Source organism: Indicator indicator, chromosome 4, assembly GCF_027791375.1.
Source record: "Indicator indicator isolate 239-I01 chromosome 4, UM_Iind_1.1, whole genome shotgun sequence".
NCBI lineage: Eukaryota > Metazoa > Chordata > Aves > Piciformes > Indicatoridae > Indicator > Indicator indicator.
Genome location: NC_072013.1, coordinates 30,753,331 through 30,774,363, shown reverse-complemented (window position 1 = coordinate 30,774,363; position 21,033 = coordinate 30,753,331). Strand labels below are relative to the sequence as shown.

Genomic DNA, 21,033 nt, shown 5'->3' with positions numbered 1-21,033 from the left:
GGGCTCCTCAGCGGCCCGCCGCCGTCACCCCACCGCTGCCGCCCATTGTATCCCGCCGCCCCGGCAGCAGCAGCAACTGCCGCCGCAGCGCCGCCTCTACCCGCCGGAAATGGGCCTGCGCCGGGGCGGCCGCTGCCGGGGAGGGGCTGGGAACTGTGCGCTGCAGCGGGAGCAGCAGCAGCCCCTCCGCAACGCTGGGGCTGCCTTCAGCACCACCACTGCCATGGCCCTGCGGGCGCTGTGGCTTGTCAGGCACGAACCCGGGGCCGGCGGCACCGTGCTCTTCTCCAGGTAACGGCGGCGCCGGGCCGTGGGACGTGTGGAGATCGAGGAGGGACCCGGCGGCCTGGGTAGGCCCGTGAGTCAGGAGGCCCGGGCGAGGATCCTCAGGGGACCGGCGCCTGGCGAGGGTTTGCTGGGCATCTCTGCCCGGGCTGCACGGCTTGCTGGGCGTCCGGCCTCGGTCAGCGGGGAAAGAGAAGAAGCTGAAGGTTTGCGTCGGAGGCGCCGAGTTTTTCAGAGCAGCCAGAGCTGCCTCTGGGCCCCGGAATAGATGCAAAAATGCCAAAATAGTCTGATAGGGGATAAATCCGTTGGCTTGTCAAAGCACCGCAGGCCACTGTACATTTATGAACCTAATTTGGAACACTTCTCAGTTCAGATAATGTGATTTTAACTAAAACTATTTTTTTAACAGCTTCTTGTTTTGCATATGACTTTCCTTTCTCTCTTCCTCTGTCAGTGACTGTAAATATTTTTTCCTATTTTTTTTTCTGTCCCGATATCCAAAAGAACAGGGTAGTGATCCTGAAATTTTGCTTATATTCTCTTTGAATTGTTCCATAATTGTACAAAAAGTACAGCATTTTCAGGCCGAAATGTAATTTTCCACTTGATTTTAATGTTTAGATACAAATTTGTTGGTTTTTTTTTATTAGCCAAAGGAGTACTTCTTGTTCACAACTCTTAGAGTGTTTTAAGTAAAGACTTTGGGCTAGTCAGGCTGCTTTTTGTGGTCTGACAAAATATGTTGCCATTTTTTTGTGCCCTCTGTGATTTCAGAGGACTCACTTCCAAAGAATGGGATAAAAAATACTGCGGGGTAGGAAAAGGGCAAATAACTGGGGCTAGGAAAAGGAAAAATAATGAGACCTGGATAATAGACATGACCCACAGTCCTGGCCTGAATTCAGTAAAACTGAAGAGAGAAGGTTCTCTCTTCAAGACAGGCCAACAAAAAAAAGAGCAAGTAGACTATCTTCCATCTTAAGATGCAGACAGATCTCTACATTGGACATTCTTTGATTGTTTTAGGATTAGTATTATGGTCCTTGTATTACCTATAAGACCAGAGATGAGGCCTCCTTGCTACAAACGCAGAGAAAGAGAAAGCCTTGTCCCAAAAAATCTGCGAGTGTAATCACCATGGAGGAAGGAGGGGCTGGTGACAGGGATATGTGAAGTAACTTGTCACACAGTAAGCAGCAGAGACAAGGAATAGCACATCTTTGAAAAGGACAAACTATACTTGATACTTCAAGTGATTTCCAGACTTAGATCTTTCAAGTTCCCAGAAGAAATAATAGGGCTGTGAAAACCCCAGGTTTATCCTCCTAAGTGACCTTAAATTCAACAATGCAGACAGACAATATAAAGAATGCCAGATCACATGGAAACTGTTGGTTTCGGGACTTACACACTCAGCTGGAGATACGTGAACCCTGATCTTTAACCTCAGAGAAGACATATGGGACATCAAAGCATTCCACTTTTTTTTAGGCTGATCATAACTTAATTCAGGCAACAAGTTTGGTCTCTCTCTTGAATCATCAAAGCTTATTCATCTGCCCCTAGAAACTCTCAATTTTTTAAGTTTTCATGACTTTCCAGAAGGGAATACTGAAAAACTGATATCTAAAGGGCTAACCAATTATCCCTGTTAAATCTGGGAAGATACAGTGGGAGGGGAAGATATAATAGGAGAAGATTGCTGTGGCGTGGGGAGACCTTCACCAAATGGAACAGGGAGATTGGGATATAAGCAAAACAAACCCAGACTGAAATACCTCCTCTTCCTTTGTTTTTAGAAGGTTGACCAAAAACAGATGCCCACCAAGGTTACATGTGGCCTTTTATAACCTTGCTCTGGAGGTCATCATAAATTTTTGAGCCTCAAAACCACTGTTTCCTTGCTATTCAGAATAGACATGAGACTGTCGGGAGGAGTTTTACTGTCATCTGCATCCTGTTTACGGATCTCATAGCTCTGTCTTCTCTCTGCTTATGCTTGCCTTTTCTTACTTTAAAAAAAAAAAAAAAACAACAACAAGCTGTAGATGCCTGATTAGGAATCAAACCAAAAAAGCAGTCATTGAAAATAAGCTTGGGAAGTGCCTCCAGCAAGTGACTTTGCTAGTCAGTTAAGAAAGATTGTGTAGGTGGGACTTAGAGGCAACAGGATAAGAACCATGCAAGTGCTGAAGTAGCAGAAGGGAAGCAATACATATGGGGGTCATAGATAAAACAAAGTACCACATTGCTGGGATTACACGTTCCATGGCAATTTAAGAAAGATTGTCAATATGTCTTTAAAAAGGTGGTATAAAAGGGGAATAAATAAAGTCATTTATGTATCTGTGTGGTTGGTTCTCCCCCATGTTTGTCTGCAAGCATGGCTCTGAATTCAAAAATGCAGCCTGAGAACAGATCTGCCACAACATGATTCCTAGTTTCCTGTCAGTTAACCTGTATTATGCACTTTGAGAGACTGTACATAGCTACTAAGAGGATCCACAAAAGAGAATGTAGAAAAGCCAACCTGTTATCAGACTTAATGTAAGAGACACTCGTGGGGGTCTGTAGTTGCAAAAGAAGGATGAAAACCAATGCATTAGAGGAAGTAGTATGTTTTCTTCTCTCAGCTATTTATTAAAAGGAAACTCTCCAGTTCCTCCTAACAGATTTAGTTTAGTTTGAGAAGAAATTCATTCTGCTGTCTTTAAAAAAAAAAATACTGCTTTTCTCAAACATTACCTCTAGGAAGTTTGAAATTAAATATATAAATACATATGTTGATGCAACACGGCAGCTTTAAAATATACAAAGCTTTTGTGTCTCTGCAACATCTTAAATACACAAAAGTAAAAAAAAAACACCCACTAATCATGAAGGAGTCATGACAGCTTCAAGTCACATATATTGTACTTGCAGTGTGGAATCCATTTTACTCCTCACCAAAAATCATGCAGCTCTTGTTGGCAAAATTTGACTTAACGTACAGTGAAATCTTTTTCTATATATAATATTGTAAAGAATTATAGTTAATCTTGTTAAAGCAACTGCTGCAGATCATTTGTGTATGCTCAGAACAGCAATAAAGAACCTGTGTGTGAGTTAACTTCAATTATACTATCTCACAAATACGGTGTTTATTAGAGGACCAAAGCTGAATCAGTAGCATTCTGTATCTGAGCAAAAAACTGTTGCAGAATTTTATTATGTGGGATTCCTGTTGTCTTAAACGTATGAAAGCTTGTCTTCAGTGTGATTGCACCTCTTAGAAATGTAAGTTTTGCTGCACTGGTGTAAGTTGTGCTTGGGTTCATTGGTGTCTTTAAACACACCTTTATACAGCAGGAAGGGTAGAGAGATACATTCATATTTTAGTGAAAAAATGAATGAATGAATGAATGAATGCATTTGTTCAAAGTTTCCAGTAACAATCCAACTGCTAGAATGAATCCTAATTCCTCATGAAACAGTTTCATTGACAGTGGTTTAGATTCTGACCCTGTCACTGTTCCTGTCAGGACATTGCTGACTTCCACTTACACAAACTTGCTTTTGGAGGCCTTTGGGATCTATTTAAATACCTAAGAGAAACCATCCTTGATTAGATCTGTATTCCAAAGATTAATGTGTTTGCATTCTCTGACAGCCAGAAAAGATATTGTGTAGTCCTGCTTCTAGGAACTCTGTTGGTATGATATTTTGGGTGGGAAAAGACGGATAGCATTAAGATGGTTTTATCTCCATGTCACAGACGTTACCCCACTGTTGAAATACGTGCTGAGACCTTCAACGGGTCAACACATGTGCCTGTGCCATCTGACAGTGCTTTCCTTAAAGCCCTGCTTTTTGAACTGAGACTCATAGATGACCATATTTTTGTGGAGCATCGAGATACCTGTACACGAATCAATCACTCATCGGTATATTCAGTTCGCACCGAAGGAGGGGACCTCTGGCCCGTGCTTGCTTTCCAGAAGAGTGGTTTAATCTATGCATGTCTCCCACTAGTTGAGGAGAGTTTGGAGCCGCGGCCACCCCTCCTCACTGTTAGTGGGCTCTCCCAAGGACTGGCTCTTCTGTTAGGCATTGTGGACTACATCTCTCCAAGTCGTAAAAATGAAGCTGAGATGAGTGCAAAAATAGGCCAGCTTCGAAATCTTCTTATACAGGCCTGTCCACTTGGCACCCCCTTAAACACAAACATACGCAGCTTAAACAGCTCATTTGATGACATTCAGGAGATGCCTACAGATGAGAATCAGCCAGCTTGGAGATCCAACACATACAAAGGCAAACCTCAGGTCAACGTCTGCATCACTGAAAAAGTCAAGTGTATGCAGTATGATAAAAGAGATGTTGTGGACGTGTGGCAAGTTTATGGAGCTGTCAATTGCAAGGTGAGAGCATTTGATGTGCAAGTCTGACCCAAGCACATGGGGAAGATAACTGTTCATACATTGTACTTTGGTATGTGATGAGTGAATTTCTAATCCTGTCATATTTCAAAGTGTTACAAACTATTACGTATAAGACTGATGCATTAGTGTCCTTCATTTTGATCTTCTTTTCTTGCATGCTTCATGCATTTTTCAGTAACCATGTATAAGACTTAAATTTACAGCATTCATTGTATTTTCCCAGATTTCCCATATTTTAAATTAAATAGGGAGAAGTAATTTCATGCATTTTTTGCATATAGAGACTAAGAAATAGTAGTCCTAACACCAGGTTTCTTTGCAGCTATCTGAAAAGCGATGTGTGAAATAATGATTGCAAACAGAACTTCTGAATGAGTCTTCTACAAGTATCTTTACATGAGCATTTTTAATTAGTTTTCCTGCCAAATGAAAGTTTAATTTTCTACTTCATTCTGTTACAGCATTCTGAATCCACAAACGTTCATTTAGCTGACATAGAACAGTTGATACGGATCTGCTGAAAGAAACTGATGATAGAATTGTTTTGAATGTTTTTCTATGTGACAGTGGTTTTCATTGTTTAATATTAAAAATTGGGGAATATTGACTAAATAGATCAATAATTATGAAATACATTTAAATTTGTACTTTCTATTTATTTATATATATAAATATATAATAAATATATTTAACTGTCTATTTAATGTTCTATTTAACATTCTCTGTTCTGGGATATGCTATATAAGCACTATATTATTATCACAGTACCCTGCATTTGTAGCTGCCAGTGTTTCAGGAGGAGAACGACCTCCTAATAAAGTAGATCATGACAATTTAGTTACTTGCAAGAGGTGGGATACTCATCTCTGGAGGAAGACAGCCTAAGTACTGTGCTTCCGGAGATTGGGTTATTTCCCAGCAGCCATGTTGGTAGGGATTATGTGAGTGAACAGCTCCTTGCTCTCAGAGGGACAAGTTTCTAGGTCATCTTGCAGAGTGGACGACCTTACATAAGAGGAAAGCAGCCCTGGTGTAATCATGTGCTGCTGAGCTGGCACACGCAGGGACAAGATGTTGGATGTGCTGCACATGGTTGCCGTGAGAAGGCTGACATGGGACCACAGCGGCCATTAATAGCATGCTTGAATCCATTAAGTGGATGTTGTAAAAGTAACTGAATTAATTAGACTACCACCAAGTGTGTTTTTGTAATGTTCATAGTGATGTCACTATGCAGTAAGTCCTTGGCTGACTTGTCTGCTCTTTTCTTGTCAATTTGGAGACATTTAGCTAAGACTGACATCATAGCCCTGCTCTGTGGGACAGGCTACAGAAATGGGAAAGGGACTTTGTTTTGACAGTATTCATCAGTATGAATGTTTGAAACCAGCTGGAAAATTTTAGTGTAATATTTTTTTTTCCAAAATGCTTGCATTTGATTTTTGAACATCAAGTTCTGACCTGAGGGAGATAGTTTAGAATAATTTCTTGACTTCATTTTTTTCAAGTGTGACATAGAGGGATCTGCACCAAATGTAACCCTCAGTCTGAATCTCCCAACCAACGCTCCTCCGCTTCAAGATATCGTGGTCCATCATTGCGTGACTTCTGTTGACCCTGCCATGCTGATGTCCAGCAGTGCTGAGCCACTGGATGATTCTGTGTTTAATGGACCTTACAAATTTCCTTTCATTCCTCCATCAGAGTCATTCAACTTGTGTTACTACACTTCCCAGGTAATAACATCTCTCACCCTCATTATTTTCCAGTCTTTATGCAGGAATAAAAATACTTGTGTTGTTGGACAGGTCTGACAGAGGTGGGTAGAATGGTTTTTTATATAATAAACTGCTTGGAAGGCACTCAGCACTTGAGTCATCTGAGTCAGGAGGTGCCAGTGCCTTCAGGTGCTTGGTCTGGCTGCTCCTAATTCAAATGAACCAGTTAGGTGCCTGAATCAGAGAAATGAATCCAGGCTGAGGTGTCAAATGCGTATACCACAAATCTGTGTATCACAAGCAGCCAGAAAGGGTTTGGCACAGTCAGCAATTAATGTGTGTTCGTTATATTTCAAACTGATTCATCAATGATAATTGATCACCATCATCAGATGGTGTTAATTTATCTTGAGAATGAATACAGTTTCTTCCAGGTTCCTGTTCCACCAATTTTGGGATGTTATCAACTCACCGAAGAGGGATCACAATTTAAAATAACAGTTAATTTAAAGCTTCATGAAAGCATAAAGAATTCTTTTGAGCACTGTGAAGCTCATATACCTTTTTTCAACAGGTAAGAATAAAAAAATCCTAAATAGATTTCTTCCATTTCTCTGAAATGGTCCTGTTAGGAGTCAATATAACCAGTGGACACTGACCTTGCAAATATTGGGAAGCCTCCTTGGAATTCTTCTAATTTCCAGTTTTGATAACATTCTGATTCCTTCTGTTTCCCGGTGGTATTTTTTTCTCATGAAACGTTGCCCCAGTCCTCCTGCATTAAGTCTCAAGATCACTTCCAACCCAGGGTTACCTGTTCCTTAAGACTGCTAATCCTAGCTACAGATCAGCTTATCAGAAATACAGTTATTTAAAATTAAAACGATAGTTTTCATTTAAGCCTCCCTGATAACTGCCATGACTATGCTGTCACATAATTATCATGAAAATTTAAAGATGCAATGATAGGAAGTTGCTTTTGCTTATCATAGAGTTAGTAAAATGCTGTCAGTGAACTAAAGACAGCAAAATATCAACAGGACTTTTATGATTACTAGGTTGAGACCAGAGTGATTTTCTCCTGCTCTGTAATTTCTTTACATAAACTAGTGGTGTGTTCAGATAGGTAGGATTTGTCTGTATGCACATAAATAATGTCTTTCAGTGTTTCATTGATTTCTTTAACAAAATGGGTGTTAACCAGTACTGATTGGTACTAATTCCAATGGCTTTATTTCTCCTCTGTCCTACTGTAGAGGCCCAATTGCTCAATTAGAGTACAAAGTTAGTTATGGCCAACTGGATTTGTCTCGAGAGAAGAGTGTACTGGTTTGGATTATTGGTAAGTAGAATACCCCTGTGCACTCTTGATTTCCTGAAACCCTAGTCAGTTTTGTGTAGCATAGGCACAGCTGTAATTTTTTACAGATGCTGTTTCTGGCTTTAGGACAGAAGTTTCCTAAATCTTTGGAAGTTTCTCTGACTGGAACTGTGTCTTTTGGCACTGCAAGCAAAGAGCACCCAACTGATCATGTTTGCACTGGCAACACTGCTTATGTAAAAGTAAGTCACAGAAAAGAAGCCTTTGTAATTTTTTTATTATCTTAAATGGGCTGTGAAGATACATTGATTTTAAACCCCTCTTTGTTCTCAGCATGAAGTTTTCTGTCCTCTTGCTTGCAGTATTTGACATCCTGTCATTTTGGAGTACACTTGAACACCAAGGGCCTGTAACACAGATTGCCAGTACTTGCACAGCAAGTGCAACAATATGCATCTGATCATGTTTTCCCTCTTTCTATAGCTGTATTTTAGGATCCCAGACTTTACACTTACTGGATGCTACGTAGACCAGCATTCTATTCAGATCTTTGTACCAGGAAAACCCAAAATTACTGCATGTGAGTTGCTAAAATGTCATTTATTTAACTGAAACTGTGTATTGAAGCTACGGGTTAGATGTCAATGATTAAAATTATGTAACTGAATTTGGACAAAGCTTTCTCCTGGTTTGCTTGGGACATTGCAGAAATTTTGTTCTCTGCTTTTTTGGGGGGTGTTTTTTTTGTGATGCAAGGTAAGACTGTTACTCTTAGTGTCATTACATCAACAGTCACAACAATCTGTGAAGCAGAAACCAAATCTGCTGCTTTTTGAGTCAACACATGGCTACTTCCAAGTGTGCACCCAAATTACACCAAATGGGAAGGCAGTAGTCACTCATTAAATCTGAGCAGTACTGCCTAATGGAAACATTTTTATTTGTACCTGTCTGTCTTTTCCAGCTTCTGTCAGTTATGTTAGCAGAACCCTGGAAATGCCTCTTGAAAACTGTGATCTACACTGTTGATTTTGTGACAGGTCACATTCAGTCCTAAATTGTAACACAAACCAGCAACATTTTCATCCTGTATGTTTTATATTGAGTATGCAATTTATATTCATTGAACAAAATCCAAGCCATCCACCTGCCTTTGACTTAACCTCTGTTTGAATTTTAAGCTCATGACTGATACATTAGTAAAAGTAATTGAAGCTGAGACTTTAAATGTCTCATTATCAGAAACGATTTTCAAATAATAATAAGGGTCTTACAGTTTAAAGAGGCCATTATACCCTTTCTGTAAACTAGTAAGGATGGATTAGTAGTCTCTTAACTTGGATGAAGGAATGTCTGATTGTAAAGCACCCTGTAATTATTATTTTTCTTGCTTGTTTTTTTTTTTTTTTTTTCCAGCCCGGGAACTGATTTCTTCTGATTACTACATCTGGAATTCCAAAGCACCAGCACCTATGGTGTACAAAACCTTACTTGACTAATTTGTTGTGAATGATTTTTGTATTTCAACAAAACAGTTGAAGAGAGTACTGTCATGGTACAGTGAAAATAAATATCCTCCAGCACTTGTAGTTTGTATGTTTGCTTCAAAATTACTGTTGAGGAAAACCAAGAGGTCACTTCTCTTGAAAACATACACCAATTTTAAATTGTTTAGTGATGAATATGTCTTATAGAAGACAATTTGAAATCTACATGCCATGGCCATTTTTACTTCCCTTTCTAACATTCACGGAATCACAGAATGGCTTAGGTTGGAAGAGATCTCAGAGATCACCTACTCCAACCTCCCTGCCATGGGCAGAGATGCCTCTCAAGTAGATCAGGTTGCTCAGAGCCACATCGAGCCTGGCCTTAAAAACCTCCAGGGATGGAGCTTCTACCACCTCCCTGGGAAACCTCTTCCAGTGTCTCTCCACCCTCATGGTGTAGAACTTCTTCCTAACATCCAATCTGAATCTACTCACTTCTAGTTTTGCTCCATTCCCCCTAGTCCTATCGCTGCCTAACATCCTAAAAAGTCCCTCCCCAGCTTTCTTATAGGCTCCCTTAAGATACTGGAAGGCCTCGGAGTCTTCTCCAGACTGAACAGCCCCAACTCTTTCAGTCTGTCCTCATAGGAGAGGTGCTCCAGCCCTCTGATCATCCTCTGGACACACTCCAGCACCTCCAGATCCTTCTTCAGGCCCAGTCAGCATACGTTTACGAAAGGCAGGTCCTCTCTGATTAATCTGGTCTCCTTCTACAGCAAGGTGATCTGCCTAGTGCAAGAGGGAAGTGCTGTGGATGTGTCTACCTGGACTTTAGTAAAGCCTTTGATACTGTCTCCCATAGCATTCTCCTTCAGAAACTCAGGGCACAAGGCTTGGATAAGTGCACTCTGCATTGGATTAAAATCTGGCTGGATGGCTGGGCCCAAGGAGTGGTGGTGAATGGAATTAAGTCTGCCTGTAGTCAGCACTGGTAAGGGTGCACCTTGAATACTGGGTTGATTTTTGGGCTCCTCACTACAAGAAGGCCATTGAGGTGCTAGAGCAGGTCCAGAGAAAGACAATAAGGCTGGTAAAGGGCCTAGATCACATGTCCTGTGAGGAGCAGCTGAGGGAACTAGGGTTGTTTAGCTTGGAGAAAATGAAGATGAGATCTTGCTTTCTACAGGTCCGTGAAAGGAAGCTGTAGAGAGGTGGGGGTCAGTCCATTCTCCCAAGTAACAAGTGATAGGATGAGAGGAAACGGCCTCAAGTTGCACATGAGGTTTAGGTTGGTCATTTGCAAAACTTCCCTTGCTGAAAGGGTTGTCAAAGCCCTGGAAGAAGCTGCCTAGGGACATGGCTGAATCATCAGCCCTGGAGGCATTTAAAAGACTGTAGATGTGGTGCTGAGTGACATGGTTTAGCAGTGGCCTTGATAGTATTAGGTTAATGGTTGGACTCGATGATCTTAGAGGTCTTTTCCAACCTAAACAATTCTATGATTCTCACACTGGAGATGATACAGGAGCCTTTACTGCCTCTGTCAGCAGAAGTGGTGAATTTCCTTTCACAAATGCCCATGAGCTGCATTGCTCTGACAGCTAGTGTTGGCAAGGATCCAGAGGTGTGAACCTGTTTTTTTCAATCACAAGACTATCTCTGAGCAGACAAACCCAGCCCTAGTTAGCTGGAGGTTCCAAAAAACATCACTGAGCGATTTTCCCTGTGAAAATGGGCAGAAAATGACTAAGTTTATAGAAGCAGGCCTCTAATTTTGAGAAGAAAATTGATATCTGCAGGAAATAGGAAATGGCTTTTAGGACAGTCATCAGGCAATGAACAAATTTTGAAAGGCTGGTGAAAAACAGAACCTGGAGAGCAACACAAAAGAGAAGAATGCCATCTAATAACCAAGCATGTCAGCTGCTCCTGCCATGTCTTGTTTAACTACACTAGGTGACAAACAAGATTAGTGATTATGTAAGGGGCAAAGTTTTAGAATATAATATAAAAAATGAGATAGTGAACTAATTGTTTGCTTAAATGTTCTGAAGGGTGGATTAATTCATGTGAAACATTTTCCAGCTTGTCAGTTGCTCTGCCAGCTGACAAAACACAGCCATGCTATGACCCATTTCACATAGCTAGTGTGTTCATTTTTATTGTCAGGCAAAAGAGGAATTAATGATTTTGCCCAGAATCCAGCCGCTATCTTTCAGTTTTCCTCATACCTGGACACTCCAATGTGAGTGGGGTGAGAGACTCTCTCTGCTGGAAGAGTTTAGATTATGTTCTGTATGCCAGGCACTCACCACCGGATTTCGGTGTGAGGTGTTTGCTTTACACCTACCCATGAGAAAGATCATAGAGTCACAGAATGGTTTGGGTTGGAAGGGAGTCTTAAAAGGTCATCTAGTCTAATCTCCCCGCAATCAAGCAGGGACATCTGCAACTAGAACAGGTTGCTCAGAGCCTCAACCAACCTGACCTGAGATGGTTTCAGGGATGGGGCATTTACCATCTCTCTGGGCAACCTGGGATAGGTCTCGCCAGCTTCAGGGTAAAAACTCACTTCCTACTATCTAGTCTGACTCGCCTCTCTTTCAGTTTAAAACCATCACCCCTTGTCCTGTCGCTAAAGGCCCTGCAAAAAAAACTGTCCCCATCTTTCTTATAGCCCCTTTAAGTACTGAAAGGCTCCCCAGAGCCTTCTCTCAGGCTGAACAGCCCCAGCTCTCTCAGTCTGTCCTCTCAGCAGAGGGGTTCCAGCCTTTGTATCATTGTTGCGGTCTCTGGACCCACTCTAACAGGTCTATGTCTCTTCTGTGCTGAGGACTCCAAAGCTGGACTCAGGACTCCAGGTAGGGTCTCACCAGAGCAGAGTAGAGATGGGAGCTGTCTATTTGAACAGCAGCACTGTAGAGAAAGGTTTTTTCTTCTCCACAGATGTTCAAAGAGTACTCCTCAATAAGTGCTATGAAGCAATTTACAGTGTTTTAGAAGAGGACAGCCCTTTCACAGAGTAGCAAGGTGTCTCTCCCAAATCCTATTCCTTTTTGTTTCCTTCTTGTCTGTAGCCCCATATTTAATGGCAATGGTGGTGTTACATTGGCAGTTGGACTCAATGGTCTTAGAGGTCTTTTCCAACCAAAGGAACAAGTATGATTCTGTGTTGCTTAAGCCTCAAGGTTAGGAGAGTTGGCAGCGCTCAGGAGTGGGAGGTGGCTGCTGATTTGACATTACTTTGCACACACCTATCAGTGCAAGCTTGCATGGAGTGAGGAAGTGGGGGCTACTTCTCTTTCAGCCTTGAGCAGTTTTCTATGAGCAAGCCATCACTTGTTTTGATTTCTTATACAGGTTTGCTCCACTCTAGATTATAACTACAGCAGGCTCTTTCTGCAGTGCTCTGCCCCTGCTCGGTGTCAGCTCTGTAGTGAGAGGAGTGGAGAAAGGAGGCTGTGTCTGCCTTTTTTTAAGTGCAGCTGAGGTCTCCCTGACAGACTGGAGTAGGCAGCATGCTCTGTTCTTTGGAAAGCACCCATGGAAGAGTCAGATGGCAATGGATCAGGTTACACTGCACACACTTTAATCCAATGGTCTTGTGCAACAACTGTGAGACACCCACGCTAGGAACAGATTGCTCCAGCCTGCATTCCCCACGGGGTCACAAGTCCTCCCCGGAAACCTGCTCCAGCCTGTGCTCTTCTCTCCACAGGTCCTGCCAGGGGGTTGCTCTGGCACAGGCTTCCCACAGTGTCACAGCCTCCTTCAGGCATCCACCTGCTCCAGCATAGAGTCCTCTACAAGCTGCAGGGATCTCGATGCGCTGCAGTGGGACAGCTTGCCTCACCATGGTCATTACCATGGGCTGTAGGGGGATCTCCACTCCAGCACTTGGAGCACCTTCTCACCTTTCTTCTTCACTGGCCTTGGTGTCTGCAGTTGTTGCTCTCGCCTATTCTCACTTCTCTCTCTGGCTGCAGTTTCTATTGTGCAGCACCATTCTCCCCTAAGTATGTTATCACAGAGGTTCTCCACTAGAACTGATGGGTTTGACCTTGACCAGCAGCAAGTCCACCTTGGAGCCCTGACATTAGCTTTGTCAGATATGGGGGAAGCTTCCAGCAGCTTCTCACAGAAGCCACCCCTGCAGCAACCCCACTACCAAAACCTTGCCACACAGACCCACCACACTGCCCTTAGTTACTCAGGTGCAGGAAACAGAATAGAGTTTTGAATCTTAGTCTGCCTCCCATTGACACCAATGCTACAAATTCCTTGGGCACAAGCAGGACTCTATGAGCCCAGCATAGACCACTTGAATAGGTGCAGCTCCTTGACTACCTAAAAAATTTATTCCTTACTCCTGCAAATCTCATTTGCCCTAAGATGCACCAATCTGCCAGTGTTTGCAGGAATAAGATGACAATTCATGCAAGAGAATAGAATCTGAGATAAAAAAGGATCTGTTCTCCTAAAGATGTCAGTTCTCTCTCCTGGGAGCAGACTGGCCATAAAGCCATTGGGTCTCTCTGCATCCAGATCCAAAGGACCACAGGTTCATTGCTTACTGCAGCCCCCCAGGAGACAGAACAACTAGCAGTGTGTTCCCAAGAGGCTTTCAGAAGAAACTGACATCTTTGAACTTGAGTTCTGGTCCATAAGGAGCTGCTGTAAGTGCACATGCACAAAGTCTAGAAGGACAACAATTCCATCAATTCATCCCAAGTCAACGGGACCAGGGAGGAACTTGAAAATAGAGGAGCTGTGCTTCTTCAAGAGGAAGAGATCACCCACTGCGCCCCAAACCTCACCTCACTTCCCACAAAGGGGCTGTAGGGTCCTCCCAGAAGGCATTCCACCCAAGATGTATCAGTTAATCTAGATGGCTCATCTTCAACAAATCAAGGCAAATACTGATGGGGAGATCAGGGAGGTCTCCACCCTCACAGGGTTTTTTCCAAGGATCCGCAACCCACACTGCAACTAAGAGTCAGATATTTTAAGGCAAATGCCTGTCCCTTTTTTCCTGTTCTTGCTTTCATGGAGCCTCCTAGAAATGTGGTTGAGCTCTAGATAATTTTTTGAAAGCCTGCTGCCATCTGTAGTGACACATAACAGCGAAGAACTAAACCCAACTCATTTTCTTCCCAAAGAGATCAGCTGGTTGCTCTGATTTTCTCTAGATACCTATCTCTTCAAGATTTTTTTTTTTTAAGTCAAAGTCTTCCCATTTGGTAGGTGACCTGTTTAATGTTTTCCCTGTGTCTGGGAACTCCTTAGTGTAATTAGCGACCTTTGAACTCTACAACTAATCCTGAGCTATTTTGTATTCCTTACTCATCTTTAAGGCTGGACCTTTCTTTTCTTTTGAGTCTGCTGCCACAATTAAAGAAGAAACAGCTGCATTTCAAAGGGATTCCAATTCCAGAAGCTTAATCGTGATTGACATGTTCTTATTCTAAGCTATAAGAAACTCTAAGAGTCCTTTCTTGGGTTAAAACTTCAATCATTTTCTAAAAAATTATCTCAATATGGATTTTATTCATTTTCTTTGATAACCATTCTTTGCAATTTTTTTAACTTGAAAGATGCTTTGAGTTTGTGATGAATATGAACTGCGCCCACCAAAAGAATGAATGGTGTCAGGCACAGGCTAGATGCAGAAGTGGCTAAATTCCATTTATTGTCAAAATCTGATTATGAAACCTGACGTCCGCCATGTAGCTTGACATCCTTCCATAGGCCCAAAAGGTAGGAGAGGTGGAAGCTCTTGCAAACGAGCTCCAGGAAGGCTGGGAAGGGAGATGACATAAAGCATTCTCCAGAAATCTACGTATTTTTTAACTGTTTTTCCCAATTTTTAGAGTGCATATTAAAAAGCCATCCCCTTGCAGCCCTGAATAACCCTTCTTCTTTCTAAAAGAAATGAATTCTCCATGAAAAGTCAGAGCAGAAAAGAGCTGCTATAAAACAAGGATAATTAATATGGTTTAAAATCGTTGCCACAACTATACAGCAGACCTTGAACAAGGCTGGGTCCTTAAAACTCCTCCGAGGGCTGATCCTGGAAAATGATGGCAGCTTGTTGGGTCCCGTTATTTAATTACCTCCCTCTAACCTGCATTTGAATTCAGTGTGACCTCCAAAAGATGGGCTTAAAAGGGAGAAGGGAAAAAAAAAAAAAAAAACAAACTGAAAACCTGTTAGTGTGTGTTTGTGCGATCCATGCACGTGGTGGGCACACCGATCCGCGGGAGTTGTTTCCAGCTGCCGGGATAAACCCGTAGGAAAAGATCCAAAGAGCCCTGGATAAAGCAGCAGGCAAGACTTGGTGTTCCTAAGACAAAGGTCAAATAAAAAGAAAAAAGAAAAAAAAAAAAAAAGAAAAAGAAAAGGATGTTAATAAACAGCCCTCTGGTTTAAAGGGACTTTTTTTTTTTTTTTTTTAAGGATTACATCTTAAATTCCAACAAATCAGATTTAGGAGTTGCTGAAAGTGAAATTGATCCATCCCTCAGCCAAACTTTGCAATACTTTCCTGTTCTGACATCATTTAGATAGTTAGCTGTATTATCAGATTAAAAACCATTGTACAGGGCTGCTGAAAGGAAAAGGAGCCAAAAAGCTAAACACTGCCTGAATTCTGAACCTTTTAACCTGGCTGAAGTACGTTGGTCCCTGTTATGCAAATACCTTCAATCCTCTGCTAAGTTCAGTGGAAATAATTTTCTTGAATGACAGGTTTATTCAGCAAGGATTCAGTTGGCGATTAATCCCCCTTTGATCTAAGGTATTTCACTTAACTACCAGTTACCTCGTCCTGACAAAGTGCAACCGAGATTAGGGAGATCACTAGGACACGACCAGGGTGTGCGTTTATTCTCCCCAACCGTTCAAAGCAAAGGGCCAAGAATGCAATCTATTTTCAGTATTTGAAGATGGAAAGTCCTGTCTTCTAAGTTAGAAAGTCAATTGAATACCAAATGGTCCTGATGGAATGGGACAAACGGCTGCGACATCATCTTCAAAACCAAGATATTCCCACTCACTGTGATTTTTGCTGTGCCCTACCCCAGTTTTGCAGCCAGGTTTTTCCTTGCTCTTACAAAGCTGCCTCTTTATTTCACATCAGTGCACAGCACATAGAAAAGATCTCTGCTTTTGCAAAAGCAGAGAAAGCATGTTACAGTTTTGATCTGGTCAATGTTATTCCTTGGGATTCACCACGACTTTTTTGCTAAAATGTCCCTTTTCTAATTTCTCCAGTGAGTGCAGGAATGGTGTAATATTTTCTGTGCCAAAACCCAAAAATACAGCATGACAGTTGACAGAGTCATTCACTAAAACAAACAAACAAAAATAGAATCAGGCAACTGATCTGTGGCTGCCTGACATCTGAAGTAATATTTTTCCCCGTTGCTTATTCTTTAATCAATATGCTGTCTTTCTGATTAATTATGACATCATTTTGTAGAAGTGTGAACTGCAAAAATGCTGCAGCAACCCAGACTGCACCAGTGGAGCACAGTCCTGATCTGGGGCTTAGCTGGGTCAGCCCATGAGAAGCTGATTATGGGACTGGGTGTAAAGCTGAATTTTCTTATTGCAAGTGGAAAGGCGGAACAATGTCATTTGCCTGATTTTACTTTGGTTAAAGTGGCTGCCAGGATTTTCACTCTCAACTCTCATTTTAAGGGAGATGTTCGTAGGTAAATATGCCTGAGAAAAGGGAGAAAAAGCATTCTATTCCAAGTTTAGGACTTTACCCATCCTGAGATATTAGGATGTTGCTCGAACAAGTTTCTTGTCCATAGAATCTGTTAAAATCAACCTCCCAAAGCAAATACATACCTTTGTAGAATTGGTGTTGTTATTTTTGGCATTTCTACATTCCAGAGGCAGCCTTTAGACCATCCCTCAGATATATTGCTGGCTTTTATATTCCCTTATGTTAAATATTTAGAGTTTATAGAAAGCTGCTCCACAGGGTGAGCATGTGGAGGAGCTGTAACCTGCACTGGTATCATCCCACTGCAGGCTGCATCCCCTCCTCATTTATTCCCATTTTCAAAAAAAATTTGTGAAGCATTTCCTTGCAGGGCTCCTTGCCTGCCACAGCCATAAAATCCACCCCCACAAAGGCTCATCGAAGGCTCCCATCACACTTGATCAGGTCGCTAATACACAAACTAAGAAGGATTTGCACTTGAGACAGTAACAGCTTCTTAAGAGCCATTACAGTGTAGTGGGTTTTAGGAAGAAATCCCTTTTAAGAAATGCCAAAATCTGGAGTAACATGATAGTCTGTAAGGCTTTAGGGTCTTTCTGGCAAATATAATGTTACATGCACTTATGATCTGGTAAAAATAAATAAGAGGGATTTTAATATTGTCTCTATTTACTATACCGATGACACGAACTCCACAGTGAGCCAGCGAAGGAAAGAAATTAAGTTTTGAAAATAAGCCCAACCTGTCATCTGCCTGATGTCAGAGCATAACAAACATGACACAGTGACCACGAGCAATCAAAGCCAAGCCCTGCAAGCCCCATGCTGGTCTCTGTACTGCCCCATTGGTGATAGATAATTGATGACTCGATTTAGCTAATGACTACATTAAATTATTTAGGAATACTGGGTTGTATTTATATGAGATAATAGAAAATGCTTCAAGTGCATTGCTGGTTTTTTAACCAGAGAGAAAAATGTGGAGGGAGTGTTGCTGCTTTGCAGTGGTTGTGTGACTGTGTTCATGTATATATACAATACATACTTAAGTGTATAGTATAAATAAAGCTGGAAATACCTTAAGGCAAAATATTTATATGGCTTTTATAATTTTTTGTCTGTTTTCCCCCAATCGAGCAAGAACAAACGTCCATCAAACCCATAATATAGGATGATAGTCTAATGTGATTGCATTAGAAGTTGTTTCCTAATTAATCATAGTAATCTATTAATTTATTAAGAAATACAGATTTAATCAGAAACAGAAATCATCCTTAATATCACTAATGTGCAGATAATTTCTATTTTCAGCACTCAGCAGCATTTCTACAGGACAAATACCTTAAACCGCTGCACAGAACTCTGTTTTAAATATAACGTACAGCAGATCAACCTCCTAATTTCAAGAAAGGGCAGGGATATATCCATAAAGGAAGAACCTTCTGTGTTTCAGCAAGGCTGCAGCTTTCATGGGCAAGGCTGATCTTCAAAGGCCTTTTCTGCCCCCCGGTGGTGACACCAACTCAGCGCTTCAGCTACAAAACTAGCCTTGCAGGAAGGGATGGCTTCTTATTTCTTGTTTATTTTTGTTGTTTGTATATGTCGTGTGGTTTATCCAACAGGTCACTCCTTCACTGGTGCAGCTGGTCTGCTGTACTCCTATATCATGTCAGCATTGAAAACTCCTTTACTTCTTTGCCTTGGATTCGGCCATCCAGGTCTTCTCTCTTTTTATTTGGGTCTTTCATTTTTTGCTCTTCTAGGCATAAGTTTCCTCAGAATCTGGCTAGAGGTAGCTTAATTTGTGGATGGAGGAGAGTCAGGAGCTTAGCCTTTGCCAATACTTAGGCTCCTTCTCAGCTTAATGCTGCAACACCTTCCATCCCCTCTAAGCCCAAAGCAGACCTGTCTTCAGCATGGGCCACCACAGCTCCCTGGGATGATCCAGGTGAGCAGAAGGTACATTGCATGTAAAGTCTCTGATGACAAAAACAAGCTGTACAAGGCTTTGAGATGGACCCAGGATTGCATTCTCAAAATGCTATGAAATCACTTTGCCACTTGCAGAACTTCCTCAAGGTCTCTCCCAGCTGCCACACCTGCAGGACTCAGGAGTGCAGTATCATGCACCTCATTAAAAATGCAATACCAAGCATGAACAATGATTTTCGTTTTTTCTTTTTCTTTTTTTTTTTCTTTTTCCCATTCCCATTTATCGACTGATGTCATGGAGTCAGCAAAAAATTATTTGCAAAAAAAGTGTGTCCATACTTAACCATAAACTTAACTGAAAGCCAGTAGAAACAAGGTCAGACTTCACTGAATCACAGAATGATAGGAGTTGGAAAGGACCTCTGGAGATCATCTAGTCCAATGTCCCCTGCCAGAGCATGTTTACTGAGAGCAGGTTGCAAAGGATCACGGTGTCCAGGTGGGTTTTGAATACCTCCAGAAATGCAGACTCCACTACCTCTCTGGGTAGGCTGTTCCAGTGCTCTACCACCCTCAAAGTAAAGAAGTTCCTCCTCATGTTTAGATGGAACTTCCTGTGTTCAATTTGTGCCTGTTACTTCTTGACCAGTAGATATAGTTGTATTTATTGATACTAGTGGATGAGATGAGATTGTGGACTGAGCAATTAGAAAAATAAAGCTTCATGTTGCTAAAACAGACACATTTGGCCTCAAGCCACAGCATGAAACAACATCAATCCATTCCTACAAAATCACTTTTCAAAATCACTGCACTCCCAATCCTTGCTCTACTGCATTAATCACGCTTCTCAATCCCATTTGTTTTTGTCCAAGGAGCGGGCTGGAGATGAAGGGAGTTTTATTGTCTGGCCAGTTTGAGAAGAGAACTGGGGGCTATCACCAGGGGAATAAGTCACCTCTAAAGATTTCTTCACCTTCTCAACAGGTGCACGTATCTGTTTCTGCAGCCGAAGGGAGCCACTTTCCTACATGAAACTGTAGATCTGCAGGCAAGCTCCTGGTGGCACTTCTAATTCAGTTAACTTACTCACTGGAACTACCACAGAAACTAAATATGACGAGAACAAGAGGAGAAGACGGGCCAAATTAATAGGACGAGATCCTTTTACAGGCTAGCCAGCAATCCTGATCAGCAGCCCTGAAAAGCAAATTGGAACAAGCAAATTGCTGTTGAAAAATTCTTTCAGCACTCAGCTGTTGCTACTCAGCCGGTCATTGCCGGGAGGCAGAGGGTGAAAAATCCCGGGCTGGTGCTGACAATGGAGGCATTATTATGACAGACATTTACATTTTATTTATTGGAGTGTTGGAGGTAGATTAGTCTCATCTTCAACTGCTCTGTATGGACTGCATGATTCTGAGAGAAAACTGGTGGAAGCAGCATTTTATTGGGGGGAGGACATGTTTCCCACTCCCAGCTTAATGAAAGGAAACTCAGATTCTGAAGATTACTCTAAGGAGAAAACTTTCATTCCCCCAGGACTCCTGCTTTTAGGAAAATACACAATACAGGGGATTTTTCCTGATTCCAAATCAAGTCCTCTTGGAAAAATAATATCGCTTTATGCTTGTGGCTGAGTTGACATGTGCTTTCTGCAAAAGTCCTGCTGCTTTCCTTCATGGAGACCAGGCTATGCAGCAAGCAATCCATTCAAAGTATCCAATCCAAGCATTTCCCAGATGCAAACTTGCGTGTGGGTATTGTTTAAGTGGTTGTGTAATTGAATATAGTGATCATGTATGCATGGGATGTTTGATAGCATGTACAAAGACTAATTGCATGTTCATAGCTGCAATTTCCATGGACCTTTTTGACATTAAATAAGGAGTGGAGAACAAGAGGGAGGGAAAGCTGAGCTGGAACAAGTTGCAAATCATACACATATAATGAAACATCCTTCTACTGAGTTGTGTCTTAAGATTTTATTTTATAGATGCTAAAGCATCAATGCAGCTGTAGAATAAAATGTTGGGGGAAGGAAAAGTGGAATATGCTGAGTTACAACCCAAGTGAGTGGTTTCATCTGGAAGAATAATTGCAGCTGTGAGTAGCACTGCTGCCTCTG

At 41.8% G+C, this 21,033-nt stretch overlaps 1 protein-coding gene across 1 annotated transcript; it reads left to right on the top strand.

Annotated features, from left to right (window-relative positions):
* Positions 1-223: 223 nt before the first annotated feature.
* AP5M1 (adaptor related protein complex 5 subunit mu 1) lies at positions 224-9,270 on the top strand. Its single transcript, XM_054400330.1, has 8 exons — positions 224-291; positions 4,043-4,688; positions 6,218-6,445; positions 6,862-7,001; positions 7,684-7,769; positions 7,875-7,990; positions 8,232-8,328; positions 9,165-9,270. Exons 1-8 carry the CDS (start codon positions 224-226, stop codon positions 9,245-9,247), a joined length of 1,464 nt encoding a protein of 487 aa, XP_054256305.1. The 3' UTR covers positions 9,248-9,270.
* Positions 9,271-21,033: the final 11,763 nt, after the last annotated feature.

Coding starts and splice junctions, on each gene's coding strand:
- AP5M1 (XM_054400330.1), top strand. CDS start 224: ATGGCCCTGCGGGCGCTGTGGCTTGTCAGGCACGAACCCGGGGCCGGC. Junction 6,446..6,861: donor TGTGTTACTACACTTCCCAG/GTAATAACATCT, acceptor AGTTTCTTCCAG/GTTCCTGTTCCACCAATTTT. Junction 7,991..8,231: donor GCAACACTGCTTATGTAAAA/GTAAGTCACAGA, acceptor CTCTTTCTATAG/CTGTATTTTAGGATCCCAGA.